This window comes from Podarcis vaucheri, assembly GCF_965113315.1.
Source record: "Podarcis vaucheri genome assembly, chromosome: 1".
In the NCBI taxonomy this organism is placed as follows: Eukaryota; Metazoa; Chordata; class Lepidosauria; order Squamata; family Lacertidae; genus Podarcis; species Podarcis vaucheri.
The window spans coordinates 49,818,551-49,843,536 of NC_138759.1; the positions used below are offsets into that span (position 1 = coordinate 49,818,551).

At 41.8% G+C, this 24,986-nt stretch overlaps 2 protein-coding genes across 26 annotated transcripts in view; one reads left to right on the plus strand and one right to left on the minus strand.

Moving 5' to 3' along the window:
* The window catches only part of RAD51B (RAD51 paralog B), a 400,405-nt gene that overhangs the window by 102,977 nt on the left and 272,442 nt on the right, over positions 1–24,986 (minus strand). The gene's annotated exons all lie outside the window — the stretch shown is intronic.
* Positions 1–24,986, plus strand: part of LOC309534852 (uncharacterized protein) — a 250,741-nt gene that overhangs the window by 98,623 nt on the left and 127,132 nt on the right. For 7 of the 12 annotated variants that reach the window (XR_014220875.1, XR_014220882.1, XR_014220883.1 and 4 more), the window contains 3 exons: positions 13,971–14,018; positions 15,861–15,944; positions 20,703–23,362. The exons of 2 other annotated variants lie outside the window; for them this stretch is intronic. Coding sequence is in view for 1 of the 10 variants with exons in the window: in XM_082227316.1 (XP_082083442.1) it covers positions 13,446–13,576; positions 13,971–13,977 (138 nt within the window). In the remaining 9 variants the exon portion in view is untranslated. Of the gene's footprint in view, positions 1–6,246; positions 6,315–13,445; positions 13,577–13,970; positions 14,019–15,071; positions 15,461–15,860; positions 15,945–20,702; positions 23,363–24,986 lie in introns of those variants that run through there. 3 more of the 12 variants (XM_082227316.1, XR_014220880.1, XR_014220881.1) reach the window with 3 other exon arrangements.

The window sequence follows — 24,986 nt, forward strand, 5'->3', positions numbered from 1 at the left end:
TTTATAGGAACTCAAACACCAGACTCTGCTCTGTTCCAGTAACAAGAAGCCGAAAGCACCAGCCTGAAGATGACGAGTGAGACCTCGTCGAAACGTCGCACAGACACCCCGACTCTTACACGGGAAGACACCCGAAGACACCAAAACCTGCATTCCTGTACCCGTGAAAATCTACGAAAGCATATATATATATATATATATATATATATATATATATATATATATATATATATATATATATATATATATAAAATATAAAAAATTAAGAAGTCATATCTTCTCTTCTGTGGTCTCCTCTGTCGTGTGGCCTTCCTCTGGGCGCTAGCAGCCATGGAGTAGGCTCAGGTCGGGCCTGGGCTCGGCCATGTGTCCTTCCCTTCCCAGTGCTCTCCTAACTCTCCTCAGTGGTGGCGGCAGCAGCAGCGGCGTGGCAAAACCGGGACTCCCCTCTTTCTTCTCCTTCCTCTTTCTCTCTCTTCCTTCTCCTTCTTCTCTCCTCCTTCTCCCTGTGTCGGCTCTGGGGTTTTCCTGGCCCCAGAGCACCGCTGGGCAATTGTCTGGGCACTCTCGCTCCCAGCTCGATTTGGGTCGTGGGGGGGGGGTGCCAGCAGTTCCCCCAGTTGACGCACCGGGCGTCCCTGGTTCCCCCTCCGCAGTGGCGGTGGCAGCAGCAGTCTCAGCAGCCCGGAGCTAGCCTGGTAGCGCAGTTGGCTCTGGCTGGCTTCAGGAGCTGCTCATTGCTGTGGCGCCCACCATTTTGCCTCACCGGAAGTCCCCATATGATGTGTCTTGTGCCGTTGAACCAATCACGCAACATTCATTCCCTACTAATAAACCTATAACACTTAAAATATAAATCCGGGGACATTGAATGAAATCCGGGGATGGATTTGTAAATCCGGAGTCTGTCCCCGGGAAACATTGATGTCTGGTAACCACAGTCTAGACCCCACTCTTCACATGCTCAGTTGCTCCCTCAAACGGTCCCCAAGTCATGGCTCATCCATATGTACCTTTTGCCCTGCACTTTCTAGGCACAGGTCCATGCTTTCCCAGTCCTAGTGCTTCCCCCCCCACCGCCGCCCATTGCTTTCCCCAGGGAAACCTGATTTTATTGTTGAATCAGAGCCAGCAGCAATTTGGGTTTTCCGCAGATTGTTGTTTGCTCCAATTCAGCGGCAAACAGCACCGCCAGGGGTGGGGGACAACGCTGTCAGACACAGACCTGGAAAGCCTGGTCCTGTGCCCAGAAATGCAGAACAAATATAAATATGGATGGGCCCTCAGGGGAGAACTACGGACACTATTTAGGTAGAGTTGATGCTCCTGAAAACCAGCTGAGAACTGGGATTGTGAGTGTGTCAACATTTTAAGAGACTTTGGCTGTCTACACGCCCTCAAAACACATTCTTCTCCTCAAAGAGTTCTGGGTATTGCCTGTGTCCACAGCACCTGGTTTGGGACTCAGACTAAGTAGGAGTGAGATGAAAACCCCATTTCCTATGGTTGACAGAAGGATGGAGATGTGAATCCGCATGCTAGTTAGGTTCACCCTTCCTAATGCTTCTGTCTGCCACACCCCCACTGTCTTGGGTTTGCCAGTGTGAGGGGAAGAGAGGGACTTGCAATCAGTACACAGACTTATTCCTCCTGGTATCCTCACAGAGCTTCTGCTGCCTTAAGGACCAATGAGACTTAAAGAGTAACTACAGCTGAAAATGGAATCCCTTCCTCTTAGGTCTCTGCTCTAAACAACTGAAATACTGGGAGGCTTGAGGCAAATTCTGCCTCTGAGGAAAACATGGGAGTCTGCTCAGACCTTTCTAGAACCTTGGTGAGCTAATCTGCCCTACATTGCATATTGAAAAGTGAGATATGGGAGCACTCCTAGGCTGTATAGAAGTAACTTTGGAAATGGTACTTGGAAAATGAATTAGCCGGCAACTAATCTGCTCTTATCCGTGTTTCTGTGAACTGGATTCTTTTATTCTGTCTTCCAAAGCTGAGATTTTAGCAGATTTCAAACAGAATAAAAATAAAACAGAAAATAGGCATATTTGGACTGATTACTCAACAGGGGTCGTTTGTGACAGGAAGTGCAGCTGTGTGACTAATAGGCCTGACTTTTTCTTGGCTTCTTTCCCCTTAAAAATTCTTGTTTACTGCTTGGGTTCTAAAAAAAAATAAATAGAATGGCAAAAGCTAGCAATATTCCAGGAAAAAATGGTCTGTGCAATAAGCAAAGGCAGTAAATTTTACAGAAAATCAGGGCTACAGAACACTCCTCCAAATATTCCTTCCAGGCTCCTGACTCACGTCATCTCTCCCCCTGCTTTTCTCAAAACATATGTCTAGCAGATCCCTTTTTCTCCTGAGGGGAGGGGAAGCATATGAATCATATTTTGAACATTTAACTCTGGAATTCCTGAGAAGAAAACTAACTCCAAGGAAACAAAGGGACTTTGTGCATTTTGCACTTTATTCATTGCTATTGCTGGTTCCTAATAATCATTTTGCTTTAATCAGAAGTTGGAAAACACTTTTGCACACTGTGAAGACAAGAATCTTGATATGATGGGAAGGTTCATAGAATCACATGAAGCATAATCAACAAAGCTGATAATGTTATTGGTGTAAACTGAGAGGTAAAGAAATGCCAAGGTATAGCATTGAACGCATGAGGGATCAAAGATATGAACTGTGGTGAGGGAAATTTCCAGGAGTCAAGAGTGCCTATGGACACTTCCATTTACCCCACACTACCTTAGAATTTGCATTGGATCAGTGTCACTGGTCTGAAAGCTTTTAATTTATGTTCCAAAGCAGAAACTGTCAGGTGTAAGACCCACATGATTTGAAGAACTGTTACGAAAATTAAGCCCTAAAAGGAACACAATAATGAAATGAAAATCTCTTCTGGGGTTCTGATCTACTTTAACTGAGGTTATTCAAGAGGGAAACCTAATATAACATACTTGCCATGCAAAAACCACTTGAATACTGCCATGGATTTCATCGAGTATGGATTTTGAAGACTAAACAGAAATAATAGAAAAATCTGCTCTTGGTAAAACATTGCTGGTAGAGGAAGTCAGAAGAGTTACATTCTTTCTGGTTTGTATATTCTTAAGATGCAAACATAATGAATAAACAGGATTGTCTCTATTTCAAATTAGCTCAGAATGTATGCTTCATGCACCACTTAATGGCAACTGTTGCTGAGGGGGGGAATTCATGCAAGTTTATAGAGCACTTGGACAGAGCCACTATAGAAATACAGAAGACTAAAGTGGCCCAACTGTCCCATTGAGGGATATTCAGCAGGGGTAGCCAACATGGTGCCTTTCAGATGTTGTGGGCTACAACACTCATCATCCTTGACCATCGATTGTGCTATTTGGGGCTGAATTGTAGTCCAAAACATATAGAGGGCAGTGTATTTTCTACCCGTGGTGTGGGGCACGAACTGAAGTTTAGAAGCAAATACATTTATATTCAGCAGTAACAAATGATTCTTCTTCTTATTTCAGTTTGACAAAATATTTTAATTGTTTCTCTTTCAGTGCAATGGCAAAAGATTGCAAAGAGCTCAGAACAGTTGCATTTTAGTCCAAAGGTGGTTGCGTTTCTCCAGCAGCACAATGATTCAGGGGCATACATCTGGTAGAGGGTTTAGCGATTCTTGAAACAAACTATGGTATATTTAAGATAGAATAGTATGTTCTACCTGAAGGGTACAGAAACTCACATTTGCCTTTAATCTCTTCTTGTTTTTTTCTGCCACAATCAGACTTCAATTCCAGATGTTTCCCTTCAGGCTGGTTTGGAGCATGACAGGGTTGCTATTTTCACAGAATAAATAGTCTGGGATGTACATACAGTTACAGTCTACACACTCAAATATGCCCATTCTTGGAGATTGCTAACATTTCATTTCTCACCGGGTGGCTAACATATGGGCTGCCAGCATTTGAGGTATGTTAGCAGGGGGTTGAGTGTAGCATTTTCCATGCACTGCATACATTCCAATGTACAGTAGAAACTGCGTTTCCAGGGGCTTAGTTCCAATGAGCTTTCAGTTGCTATTGACATACATTCCCTTTTTTGAAAAGTCCTCACATTTAGTTAAGAAATGTTCAGGAGAAATAGGCTGTCACTTTTCCAATAGCGAGCTATTTTTGAAAAGTCTATTAAAATCACTTTTAAAAGGCAAATTCATTGATTGCTGAAACACCTTCTTGTCAATCTGGCAAGAGTAAAAGTACATTTATTGTCTCCATCACCATTAAGAGATCAGGTTTACTGGGGCCAGTTCAAGCCTTGGTAAAACTCCATGGTGTGGCGTGGCTGAATTCCGTGTGTGTGTCAGCTGCCACATCACAGAGTCTGATGTCAGGGCAGAGGTCTGAGGCAATCAGATGGCAAGCCATAAAATCTGGTTTTTTAAGTTTAGTCCTGTTTGTTTGTGTTCTGAATACCTGTGTCTGATGTAAACACTTGAGCAGCCAAAAACCTTCCAGAACAAAGCCTGTAAACAGCTAGATGTGATCCTGTAAAGATTTGCTTGTTCTATATGTCTCACCATGTAATCACCTGACATTTTTCCACCAAGAAAAGCTAAGAAGGGAGTAAGCAATGGGAAGAAAAGTAATAAGGATATGATGGATTTGCAGGATACCGCCTCCCCCTGAAAAAAACCTCCACACGTTAGTGGTGTGGTAAAACTGAAGCAGTGGTATTTTCCCTTTTTCAAACTGGCACAATTTCCAGCATGTTGATACTGATCCCATTTCAGGTTTTGTATGGGGTCAGGTATGTGTGTTTCTTACTTACCTTTTCCCTCACTCTTTCCAGGCACAGTCCATAGTCTTTAAAGATTCGTGTCCGCGCACCTTTTTCCCCTTCTGGAACTTTCCCTGCGAAAACATACTCTTTAGCGCTCAATTGGACCAAACATCAATTCTAGTTTTCTGTAGGTTGCTGTTTGCTCTTATTGAGCGGGTTTTCGCAGGGAAAGCTCCAGAGGAAAAAAAGGGGCTTCACGGACATAGATTCTTAAAGACTTTGGACTGTGCCTGGAAAGAGTGCAGGATAAGCCCACAGAGTCCACAAACAAACACCAAATTTTAGGGGAGTGGAGGAGTTGAAGCAAATTTGCAGAAAAAAATTCCCCTCAGATTTACCTTTGAATTTTGATGGTGGCTATTCTCCAACTCTGAGTGCATGGCAAGTATTTGCTCTTCAGCATCAGCATTTGACTTTGCAAAATTTTGCAGTAGCAGGCAGTATTTGCCATCTGACATGAAACAGCAGTCATTACTTTATGATGTCAGATGTAATGAGAAGGTGAATCATATACCACATAGCACAACACTGAAAAAAGGGCAAAAAATCTCTCCCTCCTGATTTGTTAAATAACTGATTTCTACATATCCCAGATTTCTCAAAGCACTTCAAATGTTTTTCTTCCTCAGGTGATACTCTTTCTCAATAGCTTCATAAACATCATATGTCCACTTGAGCATGTAATTTTTGTATATGAGGGTATACCTCAGTAGCAGAGCATGTGAAGAAGATCCCAGAAGGTCCCAATTTCAATCCCTGGCATCTCTAAGTAGGGTTGGTCAAATTCCCTGTCTGAAACCTTGGAGAGCTAAAGTCAGTCAGTGGAGACGATGTTGAGTTAGATGGATCAATGGTTTCACTTAGTATAAGGCAGCTTCCTGTGTTATACAATAGATGCACAAAACAGAAAAGACTGCTGTCTCTAAGCAAAGCTATTATTTTGCACTCAACATTTGACAATCCACTTGACAGTGTTGGGCATGCAGCAATCAATGTTCTTGACAGCAGATATGTAGTAACCATCAGCATTTGACACCTGACTTTCAACAGAATTTAGAGAACTGGATATTAACTTCTTCCATCTAGTCAATCAAAACAGTTGAATTTTGCCTTCCAAGTCCAGCACTCGAACCATGGACTACAGTGGCTGTCAAGCTAAGAAACGGCCCACTCTGAGATTGCTCTAGCTGTAATTTTTGAACGGCCTTCAGAGAAACCAGATTCCAATTACCTTGAATTAAATGGACTTATCAATGAAACTCTTTGGCTGTTTTGAGTTATATTTCTGAGAAAGTTATCCTTAAAATGTGGCATAAGTTTCTTTCCATGGAGCTATCATCTTGGTGTTTTTTTCTGGAATTCTTGCTACAGCTGCATGATCGCTTTTGTTATCATTGACAGGCCAATATGCCCAGAGGCTCAATTTAAGAACTGAGAGGTACCAATGCTGAATCCTGCCTGGAAGCCATTCACCTGGATTCCATGCTGCCAAATTCCAGGTGTGTGGTTGCTGGCTGTGATCACCTCATGGTGAGGGAAAGGTACCCTACAGACACCCAGAGGCATTTTACTAGTTCACATGTTCCAGGGATGAGTCCAGGCATCTAAAATAAGATCTGAGGCTCAGCCCTAGCTCAAAGTAAGCATTAAGTTAGTAAATTAATAAATTAGGAAGTTAGTAATCTGCAGAGTAGTTCAAAATCTCTGGGCTTTCTTGCTGGCTGTAGATGCAAAGCCTGGCACTCTTGGATTGTGCACAAATTCACTGATGGATATGTGTTCTAGTTTTTTAATTTGTAATGTTGCTATTGTACAACTCAAATTGTATAATGAAAATATACACGTGATGTCTACCCAGTGCAAAGCAGCTGTGAAGGTGAATTCCATGTCGGGGATTAAAAATGGTGGTGTTCATTACCACAGGATAGTTACCAACTTGGACAGCTTTAAAAGCAATTCCCCTTGGCATCTGGGTTGGCCATGGGGAGAGCAGGAGGCTAGACTAGATTTAGTGTCAAAGGCCTTAGTCAGATCAATAAATGCCACATACAGGGGTTGGTTTTGCTCTCTGCATTTTTTAAAAAGCTGCCCAGTGGAAAAAATCATGTCCACTGTTCCCCTAGAAGGTCTAAAACCATTTTGGGATTCAGGAAGGGTCGCCTTGGATATTGTTGAGAGATGGTTTGCTAAGATCCTTGCAAGAATTTTGCCGGCTGCAGGTAATAGAGAGGTGCCTCGATAGTTTCTGTAATCGGTTCTGTCACCTTTTGTTTCAAGAGATTGATAATTTTGGCATCCCTAAAGTCTGCTGGGATCTCCTCTCTCTCCTAGATTTTTTTGATGAGTTTGTGCAGATGCCTGATAATCGTCTGCCAAAGCAACTACTCTATTCCAAACTTAAAAATGGAAAGTGTAATGTTGGTGGTCAACAAAACAGGTTTAAAGACTCTCTCAAGGCAATTTAAAAAAAAAATGTAGTATAAACACCAACAACTGAGAAACACTGGCCTGCGAGTGCGCCAATTGGAGAACAGCCTTTACCAAAAGTGTCATGCTCAAACTCAGGACGAAAGGGAGAAACGAGCTAAGAGGAAGGCACGCTTGGCAAACCCTCACCGTGATCAACCCCTGCCTGGAAACCAATGTCCCCACTCTGGAAGGATGTGCAGATCTAGAACAGGCCTCCACAGTGACTCATGGACTCACTGTTAAAACCGTGTTTATGGAAGACAATCTTACTTCGCTACGAGTGATCGCCAAAGAAGAAGAGACTAGATGGGTCTTTGGTTGATACAGCAGGGCTCTTTTTTATACTCTTACAATCACATCTTTAAATTAGCTCTGTTGCCAGCACTAGCTATTTGGATACAATTATAATTTCCTCCCAAATAGAGTTTTCCAAGTGGCAAGCCTTTTTGAAAATTATATTTTTTCTTCCCTCAATTTCCCCTCCCCATTTTTTTTTTTTTTTGCCAACACTGGTATTGGTGGCAGTTCTGCCATTTTAAGAGTTGGAGAAGTGAGGTTCTCTTGCACGTACTCATATGCTACCGAGGCCAAGACCAAGACTTCCTCAAAAAGGTCAGTTTTATATAGAAAAGCAAGCAGGCTAATCGCCTCCCCTCGCTGCCTTTTCCTAAGGCTCTTGGCATCTGGCCCTGTTATGTGCAACCCGCGGTTTGACCAATGCTTCCTCTTGTTTGCTACTGCATACTCAACACAACTGTATAACTGAAGGGAAGCTTATGCCAGTTATTAGTGCTGAGGCAACCCATTCCCCCAGATGAGGGAGTAGTTTCATGAAGCATTTCCTTCTGGAGCCTCTGCTTTCAAGGGGAAAAAGTTATGTGAAGGGCTTTTGGCTCGTCTCTATTAACTGGTTGTTGTTGTTTTTTTAAAAATGTAAATACTAAATTTTCTTTTTTGTTGTTGTTTCAAGATTTAAATTAATTGCAGAAAAAAAATGTGAGGTCTTCTAAACATTCCCTGTGCATTCATAGAGATGGCAGTCAAGTGGCACATCAAACATTCTCAAAACCATTCTCCTAGGCTGCTTCTACCTCATTCTCTTCCACCAAGTTCTGCACATGATCAACCCAAAGAGCCAATTTACAGACTCACCAACAAAGTGCCACAAGACAGATTGGCTATTGGTAATGGTCACTCTACAGCAGCCAGCTTCTCATATACACTACTTTTATGGGCTGTAATTACGCCCATGCTGCTGCAGTATGTGCGTCGATACTGCAACCACTTGGGTGGGGCCAATCATGTGGTCTTTCCCACCCAATTACTTATCTGGTTGAAAGGACATGTACAATTGGTCCCCCTACCTACTTGGGGTTGCACACATACACTACAGGAAAGCAGATTCCATACAGCATTAGGGAAGTGTGAAGGGGGCATTGCTGCTTGTAAGTCCAGATGGAGAAAAGGAATAGTATTATTTTCCTGTCCCATCCTTCTGTAGAGTAAGAAAAAGTATTAAGCACTGCTAAATGTTGGAGCATCACTTGAATATTAAATAAGGAGTGCTTACTACTGAAGAAGTATAGCTGTGCCATGTTGGGTATACTTCTTTTTTTTTTTTGCAAATTAATTTTTTATTGATTTTCAGTACACATACATACATTCATAAATTACACATATATAGGTTACATATTTAACTTAGGCTCTATCATGCCTCTGACTTCCCTCCATTTCTTTGGTAAGTATCAAATAAAGTTCTAATATCACGTACTCTATATATCTTATTATCAACTACACGCTGTAAGAGTTATTCCAACCCTACCAGTGTCTTCAAAGATTTACAATTGTTTCTTATATACATCAAATATTTACTCCAATTTTCTTGAAACTTCTGTTGGGTATACTTCTAAAGGCAACAACACATTTGAAACATTAGTACAGTGGTGCCCCGTAAGACGAAATTAATTCGTTCCGCAAGTTTTGTCGTCTAACGAATTTTTCGTCTTGCGAATCACGAAATCCCATAGGAATGCATTGAAAATCAATTAATGCGTTCCTATGGTCAAAAAAAGTCTAAAGCAAGCCAAATTTGGTACAACAACAGTTTATTAACTGCTCTTTAAAGTCACACATACTGTAAAGAGCAGTTCAAAAATTGAAGGGAAAATAAATTAACTTTATAAACAAAACATGTATTTGTTTTTAGACAAAGGAAACAAAGTCACGAGACGTTTTCGTCTTGCGAAGCAAGCCCATAGGTGAAATTCGTCTTGCGAGGCAAATCGAAAACGGAAAAACCTTTCGTCTAGCGAGTTTTTTGTCTTGCGAGGCATTCGTCTTGCGAGGTACCACTGTATATATGAAGTAGACACCTGATTTATAACTGTGTTTTTTTTACCTTTTTCTCCTCACCACCCATCATTTGCAATAATATGATAAAGTACAAATTGATTAGCAGCTATTAGAAGCCCTAACAGACATGGAATATGTAGCATGGTGATGTGCAGAAGTGTCGGTACAAAACAAATGTAAGCTTGCTGCACGTAAAGGGAAATAATGTCACTGTTATTGTAACTAGAAAGTATGTTGGGCATGCCAAGCAACACTGAATCTAATCTTCTCTGGCTGCTTTTCTGCTCCCTAGGCTCTTCATCTATCTTTATCTCCCCTGTCCCCCAACTGGAAAAAAAAGTACTTTTTGAGTACAAGCAATAAATCAAAAAGTCTCTGGTGTTCTGCATCAACTCCTCCGATTGTTCAAAATCCAGAAACTAACATGCAAAATAAGAATGTAGAAACAGAACAGGCAGTAAGGAATATGGGACCCAGGAGCACAACAAAGTTTAGCATGTGGAAGGGAGAATGGAAATAAAACTTGGTATAAAGGAGAAGAGATCATAATGTTCTTCTCTGAAGTATCACAGATCATACTCTGACATGATATTGAATGCAAAACTATTATTCTAGAGATGTAACTGACTGACTTTTGGAAGTATGGAGCCTAGTTTAGCAAAAATGTCAATATAAAGTTTTCCAAGATGAAGCACATACCCTCATGGGACAGGGCACTGAAAGACCATAAAAGAATGGGAGGAAAGTATTATTTGCTAATTATATAAATTACAGACCACTCTTAATTTCAATATAAATCCCACAGCAGATTGCAATAATTGTTTAAAACCTCAGTATCAACCTTTTCAAATCTCCTATGGGTTTTTAGAGTATTATTTGCCTTTTGCTTTTGCTTTGTTTTCTGTGTGTGATTTTGTTAGCTGGAGAAACAAATATTTTAAAAATGCACACTTGATGTCAGTTCAACACAGTTCAACATCAGAGGCGCGCATCAAGATCAGTGCATCTGTGAGGGCAGGCCAGTCAATTCCACCTTCAATTGAACAAATGCAGATGCTGTGAAAGATCGTAGATGCTTAGCCATCCTGAAACATTCCAAAGCTGACTGAACAAAATGACCAATTGCAAAGACATAAGCCGGGGGGGGGGGGGCTGAGTATGTGGCTATTGGGATACGGAGCGGGAGTCTTCCTGGTAGAAGGTGGACAGGGAAAGTAAGGTTCACCCCCGAATGTGGCTAAGGCAGAGGGAATGGGGAGGGAAACTTTATAGTATGGTCTCTCTCCATATGTGCCTGTCCATATACTAATGTCTTCATCAGAGAGCCTTCTCTGGGCTTCCCCACCTTCCATTTTTTAATAGGTAGCTAGCAGGGAAATATACTTTCTCTTTAAACTGCTGCCCCCCACCAGACTGAATACTTGGAGAGCATCCTATTGATGGAAAAGTATACAAAAAAGGGGAGGGAGGGCTGCAGAGATAGTTGAGGCAGGACCCACTGGGGTTGAAGGAGTAGGGAAGAGGGAGTTAGGCACTTCTGTCTTCCACTGCCTCCCGCAGTTTGGTCAGACTCATGTTTGTAGCTTCGAGAACACTGTCCAACCATCTTATCCTCTGTCGTCCCCTTCTCCTTGTGCCCTCCATCTTTCCCAACATCAGGGTCTTTTCCAGGGAGTCTTCTCTTCTCATGAGGTGGCCAAAGTATTGGAGCCTCAGCTTCAGGATCTGTCCTTCCAGTGAGCACTCAGGGCTGATTTCCTTCAGAATGGAGAGGTTTGATATTCTTGCAATCCATGGGACTCTCAAGAGTCTCCTCCAGCACCATAATTCAAAAGCATAAATTCTTCGGCGATCAGCCTTCTTTATGGTCCAGCTCTCGCTTCCATACATCACTACTGGGAAAACCATAGCTTTAACTATATAAAGCCTCATATATGGCTTGGCAATCATGAGGGTTGTGTGCAGATGGAAAGAATTGGGAGTGGAGAGGCAAAGGCACAAATTCCGTGAGATGGTGTGTGTGTGTGTGTGTGTGTGTGTGAATTTCACATGCCAAACTCAGACAACTAGCCACCTTTAGGATATCAGTAAGATATATTGCACTTCAGTTTGTAATTTGTCTTTGAACTTTTAAAATATATCTACTATATATTTTGGAAAGCTTGTTTGTCCAGCCACTATGCATTTGGACACCTTAGAGATCGTAACCAAGCTTTTCATGATGGTTCCTGAGATCAAGATGCAGGTTTTTCCTCTATGTTTGGATACAACTGGGTGCTATTTTGAATCAAGATGGCAGTCTGAACCTTTCACAACTGCAATGAACCATTGGTTTCAGAATTACACTGAATTTTTGGTTTCATAGAATTCCCGGGAAATGCTGGGTACAAGGTTGCTAGTTTTCTATAGTTTTCTTGAACACCCTTTAGGTTCTAAATATGTTGTGACCAGTGCTTCCCCCCCAGGGGGTACTCAAGAGTATGCAGTACTAGCACCTCTTTTTTCGTTGTTAAAAAGTGTAACAACTTCATGGTGAGAAGCGGCACCTATTTTTCTAGAAAAGTAGTACTGATTGTGAACCATCTAATAACCCAGCGGTAATGGGACCAGTGTTACAGTGAGCAGGAAGAACCACCAGGACATAATGCTAGCAAACAGCAATCCATTATTCAAGGCTTACATGCTTTAGGGAGTGAGGGAGAAAGGAATATGGTTTTAATTTCAGGCCTTCACTTTCTAGGTGCCCCCAAGGGGCATACACATTTCCTATATAAAGTTCAGTCTGTTTGCAATTAAGTCCTCCTCCTCTGCTTATTCCTGGCTAAATTAAAAATAGTAAAATCAGGATAACCTTGGACTTTTTGACATAAACAAGGCCACTGTTTGCAGAGGTACAAATATACTGATCAGGTTTATGGGTTTTAGAAGGCTGAAACAGCCTTGTGAACTTTTCATGTTGAACGAATGTTATGTTTCAAAGAACTAATAAGCATCTGTGCCTCCTTTTGAAACCTGAAGGCTTTTCAGTGAGAGCAACTTCTTATTTGAACTTCAAGTGTAGTCCTGTATAATATCAGCCCTGGAAGCTAACTTCATTTATCTGAAACAAATAAAAAAAATCCTTTCAGTAGCACCTTAGAGACCAACTAAGTTTGTTATTGGTATGAGCTTTTCGTGTACATGCACACTTCTTCAGATACCACTTCTGAAGAAGCGTGCATGCACACGAAAGCTCATACCAATAACAAACTTAGTTGGTCTCTAAGGTGCTACTGGAAGGATTTTTTTTATTTTGTTTCAACTACGGCAGACCAACACGGCTACCTACCTGTAACTTCATTTATCTGGGCTCGCTGCAAATACCTCTTAAGTGAGTTCAGGGATTTCTGTGTATGGTCTGACTAAATTTCACCCACCATACAATATTTCTCCACAAAATGTTTCAGCAATATGCACCCCACAATATGTTTGAGCAGAAGGGGGAAGATGTTCCGTCTTTTTGCCACTTCTGTCATAATATACACTAATAAAGGTACTCAATTCTCTGAGTGTGTATCCATATGGACTCAAAATGGCATGACCCACAAACTAGAGGGAGGTAGCACCATGCTTAGGGAAACCCCAAGGTTTACAGATGTACAAAAAGTATTTAAGGGGGAAAACCTTCCAAAGGGGTTGTGGGAGATTCTAAAACAGCCTAATAAGGAATGATCTCAGTGGTCATGGAGCGCTGGTGTGAATGGTGCACATAATAATTTCTACCTCTCTTGAACTTTCAGGATATACAAAAGGAAGTACTTCCTTGTGCAAGACATGTTAAATTCTGGAGGGAGCTTTACCAAGATATAGTGATGATTGCCAACTTGGACAGTTTTCAAAGGGGATTGGGAAAGCATAAATCTATCAGAAGGTATCAGGCAATATGCCTCTAAATATTAGTTGATAGAGAACAGCAGCCGGAGAAGGCTGTTGCATGCCCATGGGCATCTGGTTGGCCACGGTGAGAACAAAATGCTGGACTAGATGGTGCTAATCCAGCAGGGCTCTTCTTAACTTCTTAGCCTAATTTTCACCCTTTGCTCTCAGAACAATCAAGTGACACTACTATTTCTGACTTTTTGAAACTCAAAGAGCTTTTAGTTTTACTCTTAACAATTTATCCTGGATGGACAGTTTTGGTGGAGTTAAAAAACTTCATTTGTTTCATTTAAGCAATTCAAGTTTGCCCAATAAAGGATACCATCATGACATTATTTTCTTTCCTTTTTTCTTTTCTTTTCTTTTCTTTTCTTTTCTTTTGGCAGCTTGTGATTTTCCAGTTGGAGATATAAACTCCAGCAAGCAAATTGCAGGTAGGGTGAATTTCTTCTGTACCAGCACCTCCCTGCCTCGTGCCTCTCTCTACCCTCTCACCCCAGGCATTCTTTGCTGCTCTGTTTATATTTCAGAAACCATATGCCAAAAAGGAATCCCCTCTCAACAGTAAATAGGTCCAGGAGAAACTAACTCAGCAATAGTCAAGCAAGAGGCTGGCTATACAGGTATAACTTTTCTATTTTTTATGACACTATTTAGGATTAGGGAAAATTAGAAAGAAAGGGATTTCTTTTTTCCATTTCCCCACTTTTTGTTGAGCACAATTGGCCAGGTGTGTTTCTCCTGGCAACTCTTTACTAAGCCTTTTGAAGGCCTATGGGGAAATGTTTCCTCAGTCCCACTTTGTATAAATACACATTTAGATATTAGTGCTTCTTTAATTTTTATTGTTCAAGTTCAATGCAACTCCTTGCTACAATAATTCAGAATTCTGTGGTGACTTTTTTTTGCTATGACCCATTCCCTTAGAATGCTTTTAGAACCTCCTAGTAGCTTAGTATAATAGGTTTAGATGTGAGATTGACTCCCACACTGGAGAAAGAATGAACTATTAGCTAAGATGGTTTATTAAAGGGATATTTTGTACATTAAAGTACTGACGTTTACTATAGGGTCTTGATTATCGTTTCTAAGAACTCAATAGATTTGGTTGCTGAAACCTGCCTATAAGAGGCATTTACTTCAGGTCCAATTACTTAAAGCTCTAACCCAGCCAAATTCACTCAAAACTCGGTCCAGTAACTGGATACAATCTGCTTCTGACACCAAATTTCCTCCAGGTGTACTTATGACTGCCTGGACAGTTTAGCTTTACACATCGACAGCCTGTTAGTCTAATATAGCCACTAGCTCCCTTCCTTTGATATTGACCAGCAAAGTATAGTTATCACACTGGGCAGGACTAGCTTAGACCTCAGCTATCCCACTTTGCCTCGGCTTTTACTGGTCTTAGCCATCATCAACTGACTTTCCCAACTGGCGTTCTTTCTCCACATTTGACAGTTAACTGTCCTTTTTTCACTGACTAGGACCACCAGCCAATCAGAATCTGTTGCTTCTTGAAGGAGAATTTGGTCTGAAGAAAAGCAGAAATTTGCTTTCCACTCAGTATCACAGATGCCCTCTCTTCCCTGCCATGTGTTCCTGAAACCTGGGACTGTTCCAAATCTTAAACATACTGGAAAGCATATCCTTAGGCCAGCTGTGATCTGATCATGCTGTAATGAATGAGAGAAAACAAAAACCAACACAGAGCTGGGCAAACAATAGGGCTCCTTGTTCTAGCCTGGAAGTGATCTTCATCCTCCATACCCCTCTCTCCATCAAAGCATCCCGCAAAAAGCAAGATTCTGAGAGGGTTATGCAATATGCCCTGGGTGATCCTTTCTTGACTAAAGTGGCCTGTGTTGTTTTGAAGGTGACACTCCTTGCTTTGGAGAACATATGGGAAGGGAACTATTATACATCCTTTAAAATAGGTGATCAGCAAAGCAGTCATTATTTCTGCCATTTATAAGCTTTGTGGGGGTGTTCAAGGCTAGGGTTTTTTAAACTTCTAAAACAAGGACTAGAAATGATTCTAGGCCTTCTGTAAATCATCTGGAAATGATAATTTTAATCTTGGATCAGAACTGTTCTGCCAAAATCCACAAATAGCTCAGTACTGTTCTGACAAAATCCACAAATTTTGGAAGGGCCCAGAATTCTATTGATGTGGCATATATTATACATTCTGAGACAGATTTATCACGGCAAATGAATATATTGACCTTTTTATATAAAAAAAGTCTGAGAATACTCTTTTCTCCTCATTCTAGCCATCACAAATGATGCAAGATCAATATGGCAATTCTGTGCATGTTTACTCAGAAGTCACCAAGTTCAGTAAGACTTACTTCCAAGTAAGTGTGTATAGGATTGCAGCTTACTTTCTTCTCATTATTTTGAACTGTAAATCTACTAAAACTTTAGGAACTCATTTGTAAACTAACTGTGCCTTTTGAGCCCTACTCACCCTGTTGTCAACAGAAAATGCAAGGAAACACTGTTTTATCACTTTCTTCTGTATCAAAATCCTTGAAAACCACGGATCTGTCCTCTCCATCAAAACAGAGTACAACTCTTTCTTTCCAGAGATGGAGAAAACATCCCTTTCTTAATAGAAATAACAGAAAAATAGATATTGCTATTAATACTACTGTTGATTAGAATGGAACCCGTTAGAAATGGCAGGAAATGCTTCTATCTGCAATATTATACTATTTGAGATGCGAGCTAAGTCTTTGACTCTTCAGCAGTTTTCCTGCTCCCAGCCTCTGCATAGTTTCTGTATGAAGTTTTTACACCTTCTGATGCTCAACCCTTTCCTTGCCAGGGTTCCTGCAGTCCTCAGCCTCTTCCACCCATGCCTTTCTGAGGCATTTTCTTTTTAACCTTCCTTCTTGGTCCTCTGTTTGTTAGACCCACTGCTTCCCAACAGCATCAATCCTCCCTTCCCCCAATGTAGTAGTAGTCACACTTTGATAATTCGGCTGCCACTAACAGATGGTAGTCAATGGAGGACTGGGGTTGGCCTCTTGATGTGGCTGCTGGTAGAGGCAGGGCTTAATCTGTGTGGGATAGGTGCAGAGACTCCAGACATAAATGTTGGTGCAAACCAGAGTCATAAGTGCAGAGAGCACTAGAAGCCACTTGTGCCTACACTGCTCAGATCAAACTGGTCCCTCTTTTGAAAGCTGCCTCCTAGCGGTAGCTAGCATGAATACATATTCTCCTCAGCTATTTAGCCAGTATGAGCACATACTCACTTCCTCAGCTACTACTTTGTACCTCAGTGCACTGGAACACAGGAAGTTGCTAGTTCTAGGCTCTATTTCCATTCAGTTCCCCAGCGCTCAGCCTTCCTGTCACATGCCAGAAATATACGGTTATGCCAGTAATTTAGCCCCTACACTTAAAAACAAAAAAAAAGTACTCAATCAGTGCTTTTTCTTTAGTTGTCAGTTATTTGGTTCTTGAATTCAATATAGTCCATTTCCTTTTTTTAAAAAACCAAAAAAAGAGTGCATGCGTGCAGGAGGAGAGAGGGGGACTTGAATTAGGCTGGAATGTTGAAAAGAAGCATGCCAAGGTCAAAGCATATGGAAAACAGACAGGAGGGCTATATATAGTACACAATGACTTGCACTAATTTATGTGTTAAATAAAAAAAGGGGAAAAGGAGAATTCAGAATTGCTTGGAAAATGAATGAGAGATGTAATGGAAAAAGAACATAAGCTTAGGGAAGGAGCTGGAAGTTATTTAAGTGACTTGCTGCTATAAAGGCTGCTGTGGGGAAAATTGCCACATAGAGTCAGCAGATGTATTGAGAAATAATATGGACAGATAACGTATAACTGTGCAAATGCTTAAGTCTGAAAGAATGTAAAAGTATTTCCAGATCAGAAGGACACTTAGAACATTCACAGTATCACACGTACAATGGCTATACATACCCAACTATGTGTATCTTGTGATTACATGCAAGGCTAAAAAAAAGCCCACAATGTTGTATTAGTTGCAAAATTCAGGGTCCCAAGAAAGCTTACTACTTTAAAATTTACATAGTAAGCTGCCAGCTCTTGTGGCTGTGAACATAGGCTTGAAAGGGAACCCAATTTGCTGGAAACTGATACCATGGGTCATTCAGGTGAGCCTATGAAGACATGCCTACCTTTACTTCCCACCACAGCCTTTACCTATATGGAAGAGAAAACTAACTGTGGTCCGGTTTTCTAATGAAGAGGCAGCATGACACCCATGATTTGTAGCAAGACGCTCCTAGAACCTTTGGTACCCGGTCCTAACTTTAAACTCCCAGGTCATCATGAACCTTGGTGCGAAAGCTCTGGTTCCTTCTTTCCTCTCTGGAACAGATTGGTGCTTCAATCTCACTTTCTCATTTCTCTTGATCTTGTTCTCTTGCCTCTCTGTTCTGCCCTCATATACTCAATTCCACCTCATTTACATTTGAAGCTTGCCCCACTATAGCCTCTATTGCAGCCTAGGGCCCTCCCCTCTCACATAGCGGCAGTAATTCTCTCTCTTTATCTCTCTTCCTTCTCCTCTGTACAATTAGGCAAATTAGCTGATGCCCTTGGTTGTGCCTTATCTAGGTAGCCCCAAAATCTTGGATAGCGTGCTTCCATTGACAATACAAGTAAATATTCATGTAAGGCTACATGTATGATCAGAGCTGCATGTTAACAACACAGGAATGCTATACTGAGATAGAATTGGGAACTGTGGTGTCTCACAATCTATCACATTGGAGCTGGAAGAATTCTGATATTAAGAACACTCTTTAGTTAAAAATAATAAAATAGGAGAAACAGTAACTGTCCTAAGCAGCATTTGCCTAAAGAGTTTACCTGTGGCTACACCTGCATAGGCACAGGTCGCCTTTTAGCCAAATACCAATCTCCTAGAAATTTCTCTTTGCTTTTTCTGTTGTTTCCACTGGCCAGATCTGAAAATGACTCCATCCTTACTTGCTTTCCAATTGTAATGAGAAAGTCAAGGTATTTGATTTAAGGGAAATTGGTTAACCTTGGCCCAAATCCAGAGAAAATTGGACATAAACTTCATGTGCAATAAATTAAGGGTCCCAGAGCCACCGGTTAATGGTTTGTTTGATTTTGTCTCCCAACCCTTTTTTTTTAAAGCTCTTTAGTCCTATGGTGCTGCATCCTAAACTAGGATGCAGATTTGAAACTGTTCTGCTGAAGTCAGCAGAAGAAGGGGATTTACTGTAATAGCTTCTAGAGCACTGACGGTGAGTCAGATTTGTTCTCAACCTGTTTCCTAAGAAATGTGTACAGACCCAGCGGGGTGCTCTTTGTAATTCTGGCAAAGGTCAGCTCTGTCTCTTAGGATACTTAGTGAAAAGGAGAAAATTAGAAAAGGAAACTTAGTGTAAACAGTTCTCTGCATTGTTTCAGAAGCAATTAATGGTGTTTCGTCTGGTGTAATATACCCAGGTGGGAATAAGCAAATAATACCACCAAACAGAATGCTCAGCATAGCCACCAGGACAAAATCACTTGTTCCCACAGATGAGGTAAAAGCTAAACTGCCTGGTTGTGTTTGACTCATTCAGTTGTTGTTTTGGTTCCAAAATATGAGCACAGGGTACGGGTAGGATGGGCCCTTTTACTACACTGACTTCAATTGGCTCACTAGGTTCAAGTTGCTCAAGTGAGCAGAAAAAATAGCATTCTTTTAACAAGATAAAAATATACAGTGGTACCTCAGGTTACAAACACCTCGGGTTACAAACACTTCAGATTACAGACTCCACTAACCCGGAAGTAGTACCTCGGGTTAAGAACTTTACCTCAGGATGAAAACAGAAATCGTGTGCTGGCGGTGTGGTGGCAGCGGGAGGCCCCATTTGCTAAAGTGGTACCTCAGGTTAAGAATGGTTTCAGGTTAAGAACGGACCTCCAGAACGAATTAAGTTCGTAACCAGAGGTACCACTGTATTCCTAGGAATATTTGATATCTAAAATTCATCCACTGCATTTTGAAATAGCTTGTTGTTCAATCCAGTTTACAACAGAACTTAACACAATAAAACCAATGTTCAAAACTATTTCTCTAGAATCTTTTTGCTGTACAGTCGTACCTTGGTTGTTGAACGCCTTGGTACTCAGATGTTTTGGCTCCTGAACACCGCAAACCTTGAAAGAGAATGCTCCAGTTTGTGAATGTTTTTCGGAAGCCTAATGTCTGATGGGACTTCCGCAGCTTCCAATTGAGTGCAGGAGGTTCCTGCAGCCAATCAGAAGCTGCGCCTTGGTTCTCAAACAGTTTCGGGAGTCAAATGGACTCCTGGAACGGATTAAGCTCGACAACCAAGGTACGACTGTACAGGTAATAAATAATTCCACCCCAGATGCCTTTGCCTGCCATCTAAAAACCAACCAACCCATAATGATGGGCTAACGTGAGTTTCCCTAGTAAGGAGTTTGACACTGAGGAGGCCCTACTCTAAGTCTCGACCAGGTTTACTAGGCCAAGGGGGGGGGGGAGAGCAAGGTTCCTCAATGACTATTCCAGTGCTCTGAGAACACTGGTTTATATAGTGAGCCTTTAGATACGGGAATGATGGAAGGCCTCCTCTGACTTTGCTGCCATATGATTGTTGGCAGGTTTGAGATGTGGACAAAAGCCCTCAACTCTCCATTCCTATATGTGCTCCAATTAGGATCTCTAGGAGAGAGAAAGCTCTACAAACTATCTAGTAAAATATATTTTCTTTCCCTTTAAAAAAATACATGGAAATCCCTTTGCCAGGATCTCCACATGATTTTGCTGCCTGTGGTTGAGAGAAGATCAGTCTGGGTATGTGGGGAGCTATTCTTCCCAGATTAGGTCACTGGAGGAACAATCTGACCTGGAAGATGAGCAAAATGTGCTAAAATCACCAGGGAGGGAGTTAAGGAAGCAGAATTTGTTCTTCTTTCATTGGTAGAAGTGTTGGCTAGGCCAGAGATGAGGGCTTCTCAACATGCCCCCTTTTAAAATCAGGGCAGCTCAAATGTTTATTATTAGTGGCACCAGGTCCCAATGCCTCTCTCTTAGGTTCTGATTCCCACCTTCTTGTATTGTTATCCAGGTCTGCAGCTGCAAAGGGGCATCGTCTCCGTAGAAATGCATAAGCTACCATCTCCAAATTTTCAGTATTCGTTTAAAAGGAAAAGTCCTCTTTCTTATGGAGATGGAGAGAAGGGGTGAAGATGTAGGATTCTATGTAACAAGACAGCTGTAAGTTCTAGAACCGGTTACACTTTACTGATTGAGTTCATTAACTAATACCCTGTCCCATAACAGTCTGTTTCCTTTCTCCAGGGATGGGGGAACATGTGGTCCTTCAGATGTTGTTTGAGTCCCTCAGCCACAGCCACCATGGCCAACGCTCAGGGGATGATGGGAGATGCAGTTCACTAATATCTGGATGATCACATGTTCCCTATCCCTGCCTTACCACTTTCTTTCTCATTTTCATTTCCTCCTACTTTAGTCCAGGAGTAGGCAACCTAAGGCCCAAGGACTGGATGCGGCCCAATCTCTTTCTCAATCCGGCCCATGGACGGTCCAGGAATCAGCATGTTTTCGCATGAGTCCTTTTATTTAAAATGCATCTCTGGGTTATTTGTGGGGCATAGGAATTTGTTCATCCCCCCCAAAAAAAATATAGTCCAGCCCACCACATGGTCTGAGGGACAGTGGACTGGCCCCCTGCTGAAAAAGGTTGCTGACCCCTGTTAGTCACAAGGGAAAGCAGTAGACGGGGGGGGGGGGAATGGGTGATGTATAGGATTCTAAAGATATCTCCCTGAGTTTGTAGCGATAAATTTACGTCAGAAATTCTTCAGGCTGTGGTCGTGGGAGAGAATAATAATAATAATAATAATAATAATAATAATAATAATAATAATAAATGTATGACTAGACTCAGCCTTTCATTTACCAGTGAGTGATTCAATTTCAAACCTCTGCCCCAAGATCAGTAAGCCTTAAACTTCTCTCTCAAAAGAAGCACTACATTATTCAGGGCTAAAGTACTGGGAAGGCGTAACACCCCCCCCCCAATCATTATAGAAAAAGAAGGTCTTGGTGGGTTACAAGAGTTTGACATGCCTTTTCTGAAAAGAGGTAGCTTTGTTCTCCACATCCATATTTTAAAAAAATGTTTGAAGTGAACGGGCCTGTCTCTAAAAAACAGCTCAAAACAAGGGCTGCCCCAACAGTCAAGCACCACACCCAAATGGATAGACATGTTCTATTCCAAGGGTTCCTCAAGAAGCTTCATCATGGAATACAATCCGCTATAGTTGCAGTTCAGAGGGTTTCCCCTTAGGCATACTCGGAAGAAAATGCTGTTATACCTTTTGCAGGTCTCCACTTCAATTTTCTGCCTTGTTTTTAAATGAAAATATTCATTTCCTTTATTGTTAATTTGCAACAGCACTTCACTGACTTATATGGAAACACCCAAACATATGTGTGAACTTACAGAGCGGATTGCAACCTCTCATGCCTCATAAGCAGCTTGCTTAACAACCTCGCTTCTCTTTTTCTATATTAATATGAGTCAGTTAACAATCATTGTGCAACGTTTTGTTTGCAAGGACATCTGAAGCAATTGCTTAAAACTGTATTAAATTTGCACAACAGCAAAAGGCTAGCTGCAGCCTGTGATCAACCCTTGTGTGAAGATGTTGGGGCCCTTCACCTGCCCCTTGTCCAGCTATACATATACTGAAATAATCAGGAGATTGTGCTGCTTTCAAACTTAACAGGGACTTTTCTTTAACACTTGGCTGATTCTCTCTAAAAACTGAGAAATAAATAACTTAAAAAAGTTATCGCTATCCTTTTTCTTTTTGCTAGTCCTGGCAATTTCCATAGGAATGCAGAAAACATTCCATAGGAATGTAGATTCAAGCAGTGACTTCAGCTTCCTGATAATTTTTTTAAATATCAAGTTTCTAGATCTTATGATCAGCAAGTGGCTGATGTTGGGTGTAATCTTAGAAACTTAGAGGTGTCTGGAACAAGATTTCTAGTACCATCTTAAGAGCAGGGTTCAGTGTCCTTTGTCTTTCCTGAACCATAGCAAAACCAGAATTATCAAAAATTGTATGAGTAGAAGAATAAATTGTAGAAAACAAGGAAAAATATCCTTATTTACTTTACATTATCAGGAAACTGATTTTAGGGTTTGGGGGTGGGGAGTTGTTGCACAGACTTTGGATTATTTTTTGATCTGAACTACATGAGCTACAGCACTGTGTTGATCTAGAAGCCTTAAGTTTGAAGGGAAAATCTGCCACTATTCTACTCTAGAATCTGACTTATGCCATTTATTTGGAAAGCTTGGTATAGTACTATCCATGTTGGGTTGCTTAAAAACAGTATGGATGGTTACACTGACTTATATCTCAATGCACATTAAGACACAGGACAGAGAAAATGTGCATTAGATCAGTGAGGATGCAGCTAAAAAAGTGTGTGTGGGAAAGCCAACTCCCACTAATTCCACTTTATCCCTACAAGCTCCTGTGCCACCTCCAAGACTGTTCCACAGGGTCCCCTCAGAGGAGATCAGTGTAGGAGGATGTAGGGTGAAGATGAAATCTGCAAAAGCTGCCTCCTCTGTTTGGTTACTTAGGATAGTCCTGGCAGTGACCAGAACTCAACTCATAGGATCTCTGGATCCAACTCATGTTTCTCTTTTTATATACAGATATAAACATTTTTCCTAGTCTACATCATATACCGTATTTTTCGTCCTATAAGGCGCACCGGCCCATAGGACGCACCTCATTTTTTGGGGGGAAAATGAATTTTAAAAAAATTATTCCCCCCCCCCAGCCCTGGCTGCCTCCCCAAGCCTTGCGCTCACCTGCCCGAAGCAGGGGGAGCCCTCCGGAGGGCTCCCTGTGCTTCGGATGACAGGCTGCCGCCCCAAGCCTCGCGCACCCGGTGTGACCTCCTGCCTGGGGCGCGAGGCTTGCAGACACTCGCCCGAAGCAGGGGGAGCCCTCCGAAGGTCTCCCCGTGCTTAGGGCGACAGGCTGCCGCCCCAAGCCTCGTGCACCCGGCGGGACCTCCTGCCGGGCGCGCAAGGCTTGCGGACACTCGCGGGGGCTGCAGACTGCTGCCCGCAAGCCTTGTGAGCCCGCGGGTACTCCCATGGGGCTTGCAAGGCTTGCGGATAGCTTCCTGAAGCCTGGAGAGCGAGAGGGGTCGTTGCGCACCGATGCCTCTCGCTCTCCAAGCTTCAGCAAAAGCCTGCATTCGCCCCATAGGACGCACACACATTTCCCCTTCATTTTTGGAGGGGGAAAAGTGCGTCCTATGGGGCGAAAAATACGGTAGATCTTCATAAATTATTTTATGAAGTTTCTCACTCAAATCCTACCATTCAAATTGAAAAGGGAAGATTCTTTCTCGTGAGCACACCCACCCCCCTCCATCCTGCTATTAATTGCCAGAGATCACGTCCTCCAGGCTCTTACGCATTCTTCAGAAGCAGAAATTGTGTGCATGGGGGAACTGGCTTTAAAATGGGCCCTGAATGCAACAAATAGCAGGTATTATAAATTCCCCGGAGGAAGACACCTGCAGCTTCGCTCCTTAGGGCTTCAACCTCACCCTTTAAAAAAATTATTGCAACCTGACTACTACTCTGCCATCTTATTTAAATTTTAAGAACAAAGCTTATGAGAAAAATCAGAATTCCTTAGAACTCTCCTTTGTATGGAAAAACAAGTTATTGTTTAAGTAAATAATTAAGTCTCCCCCACCTCTTCTGCTCCTATATATTCCCAAGACAGTGAGGCTTCAGATAGACGATTTTGTGGGAATTGCTTCAGGTGTACCCTTTTAGAATATTGCTGTCTTTGCAAATTACAGTCTAACTAGCACCAGCAGGTTACAAGCTACAGGAGACTTGTCCTTGGTGATAATTTTTTATCATTTCAAGCACGACCCTAATAACAAATGCAATTTCATCAAGTTTTGGAAGAAAAGAAACAACAGATACTTCAGTTTCTCACTATCCTTTGTTTTCGGTCAATATGGGGCCAATTCACACAACCACTTGGGGGGCTTCTTTTGTATCCAGGCATGGTATGAAGAAGCCAATTTTATAAACTCAGTTGGCCTGCACCCTTTCATTCCTGTTTCTTTCCCCATAGTAACTTTTGCAGCATCCACAGACATACAACTCCACTGATATCTAAAGTCTCTTCCTTCCCAAGTACACTTCATGCTAAGAAGGGGGGAAAGTTGCTGCTGTCCTCTATGTGCTGTTGCTCAGTGTTGGCTGTTTCCTGGAAAATAATAAATAAATATGGTACCAATTCTGACTGGTTCCATGACATGGTGCCAG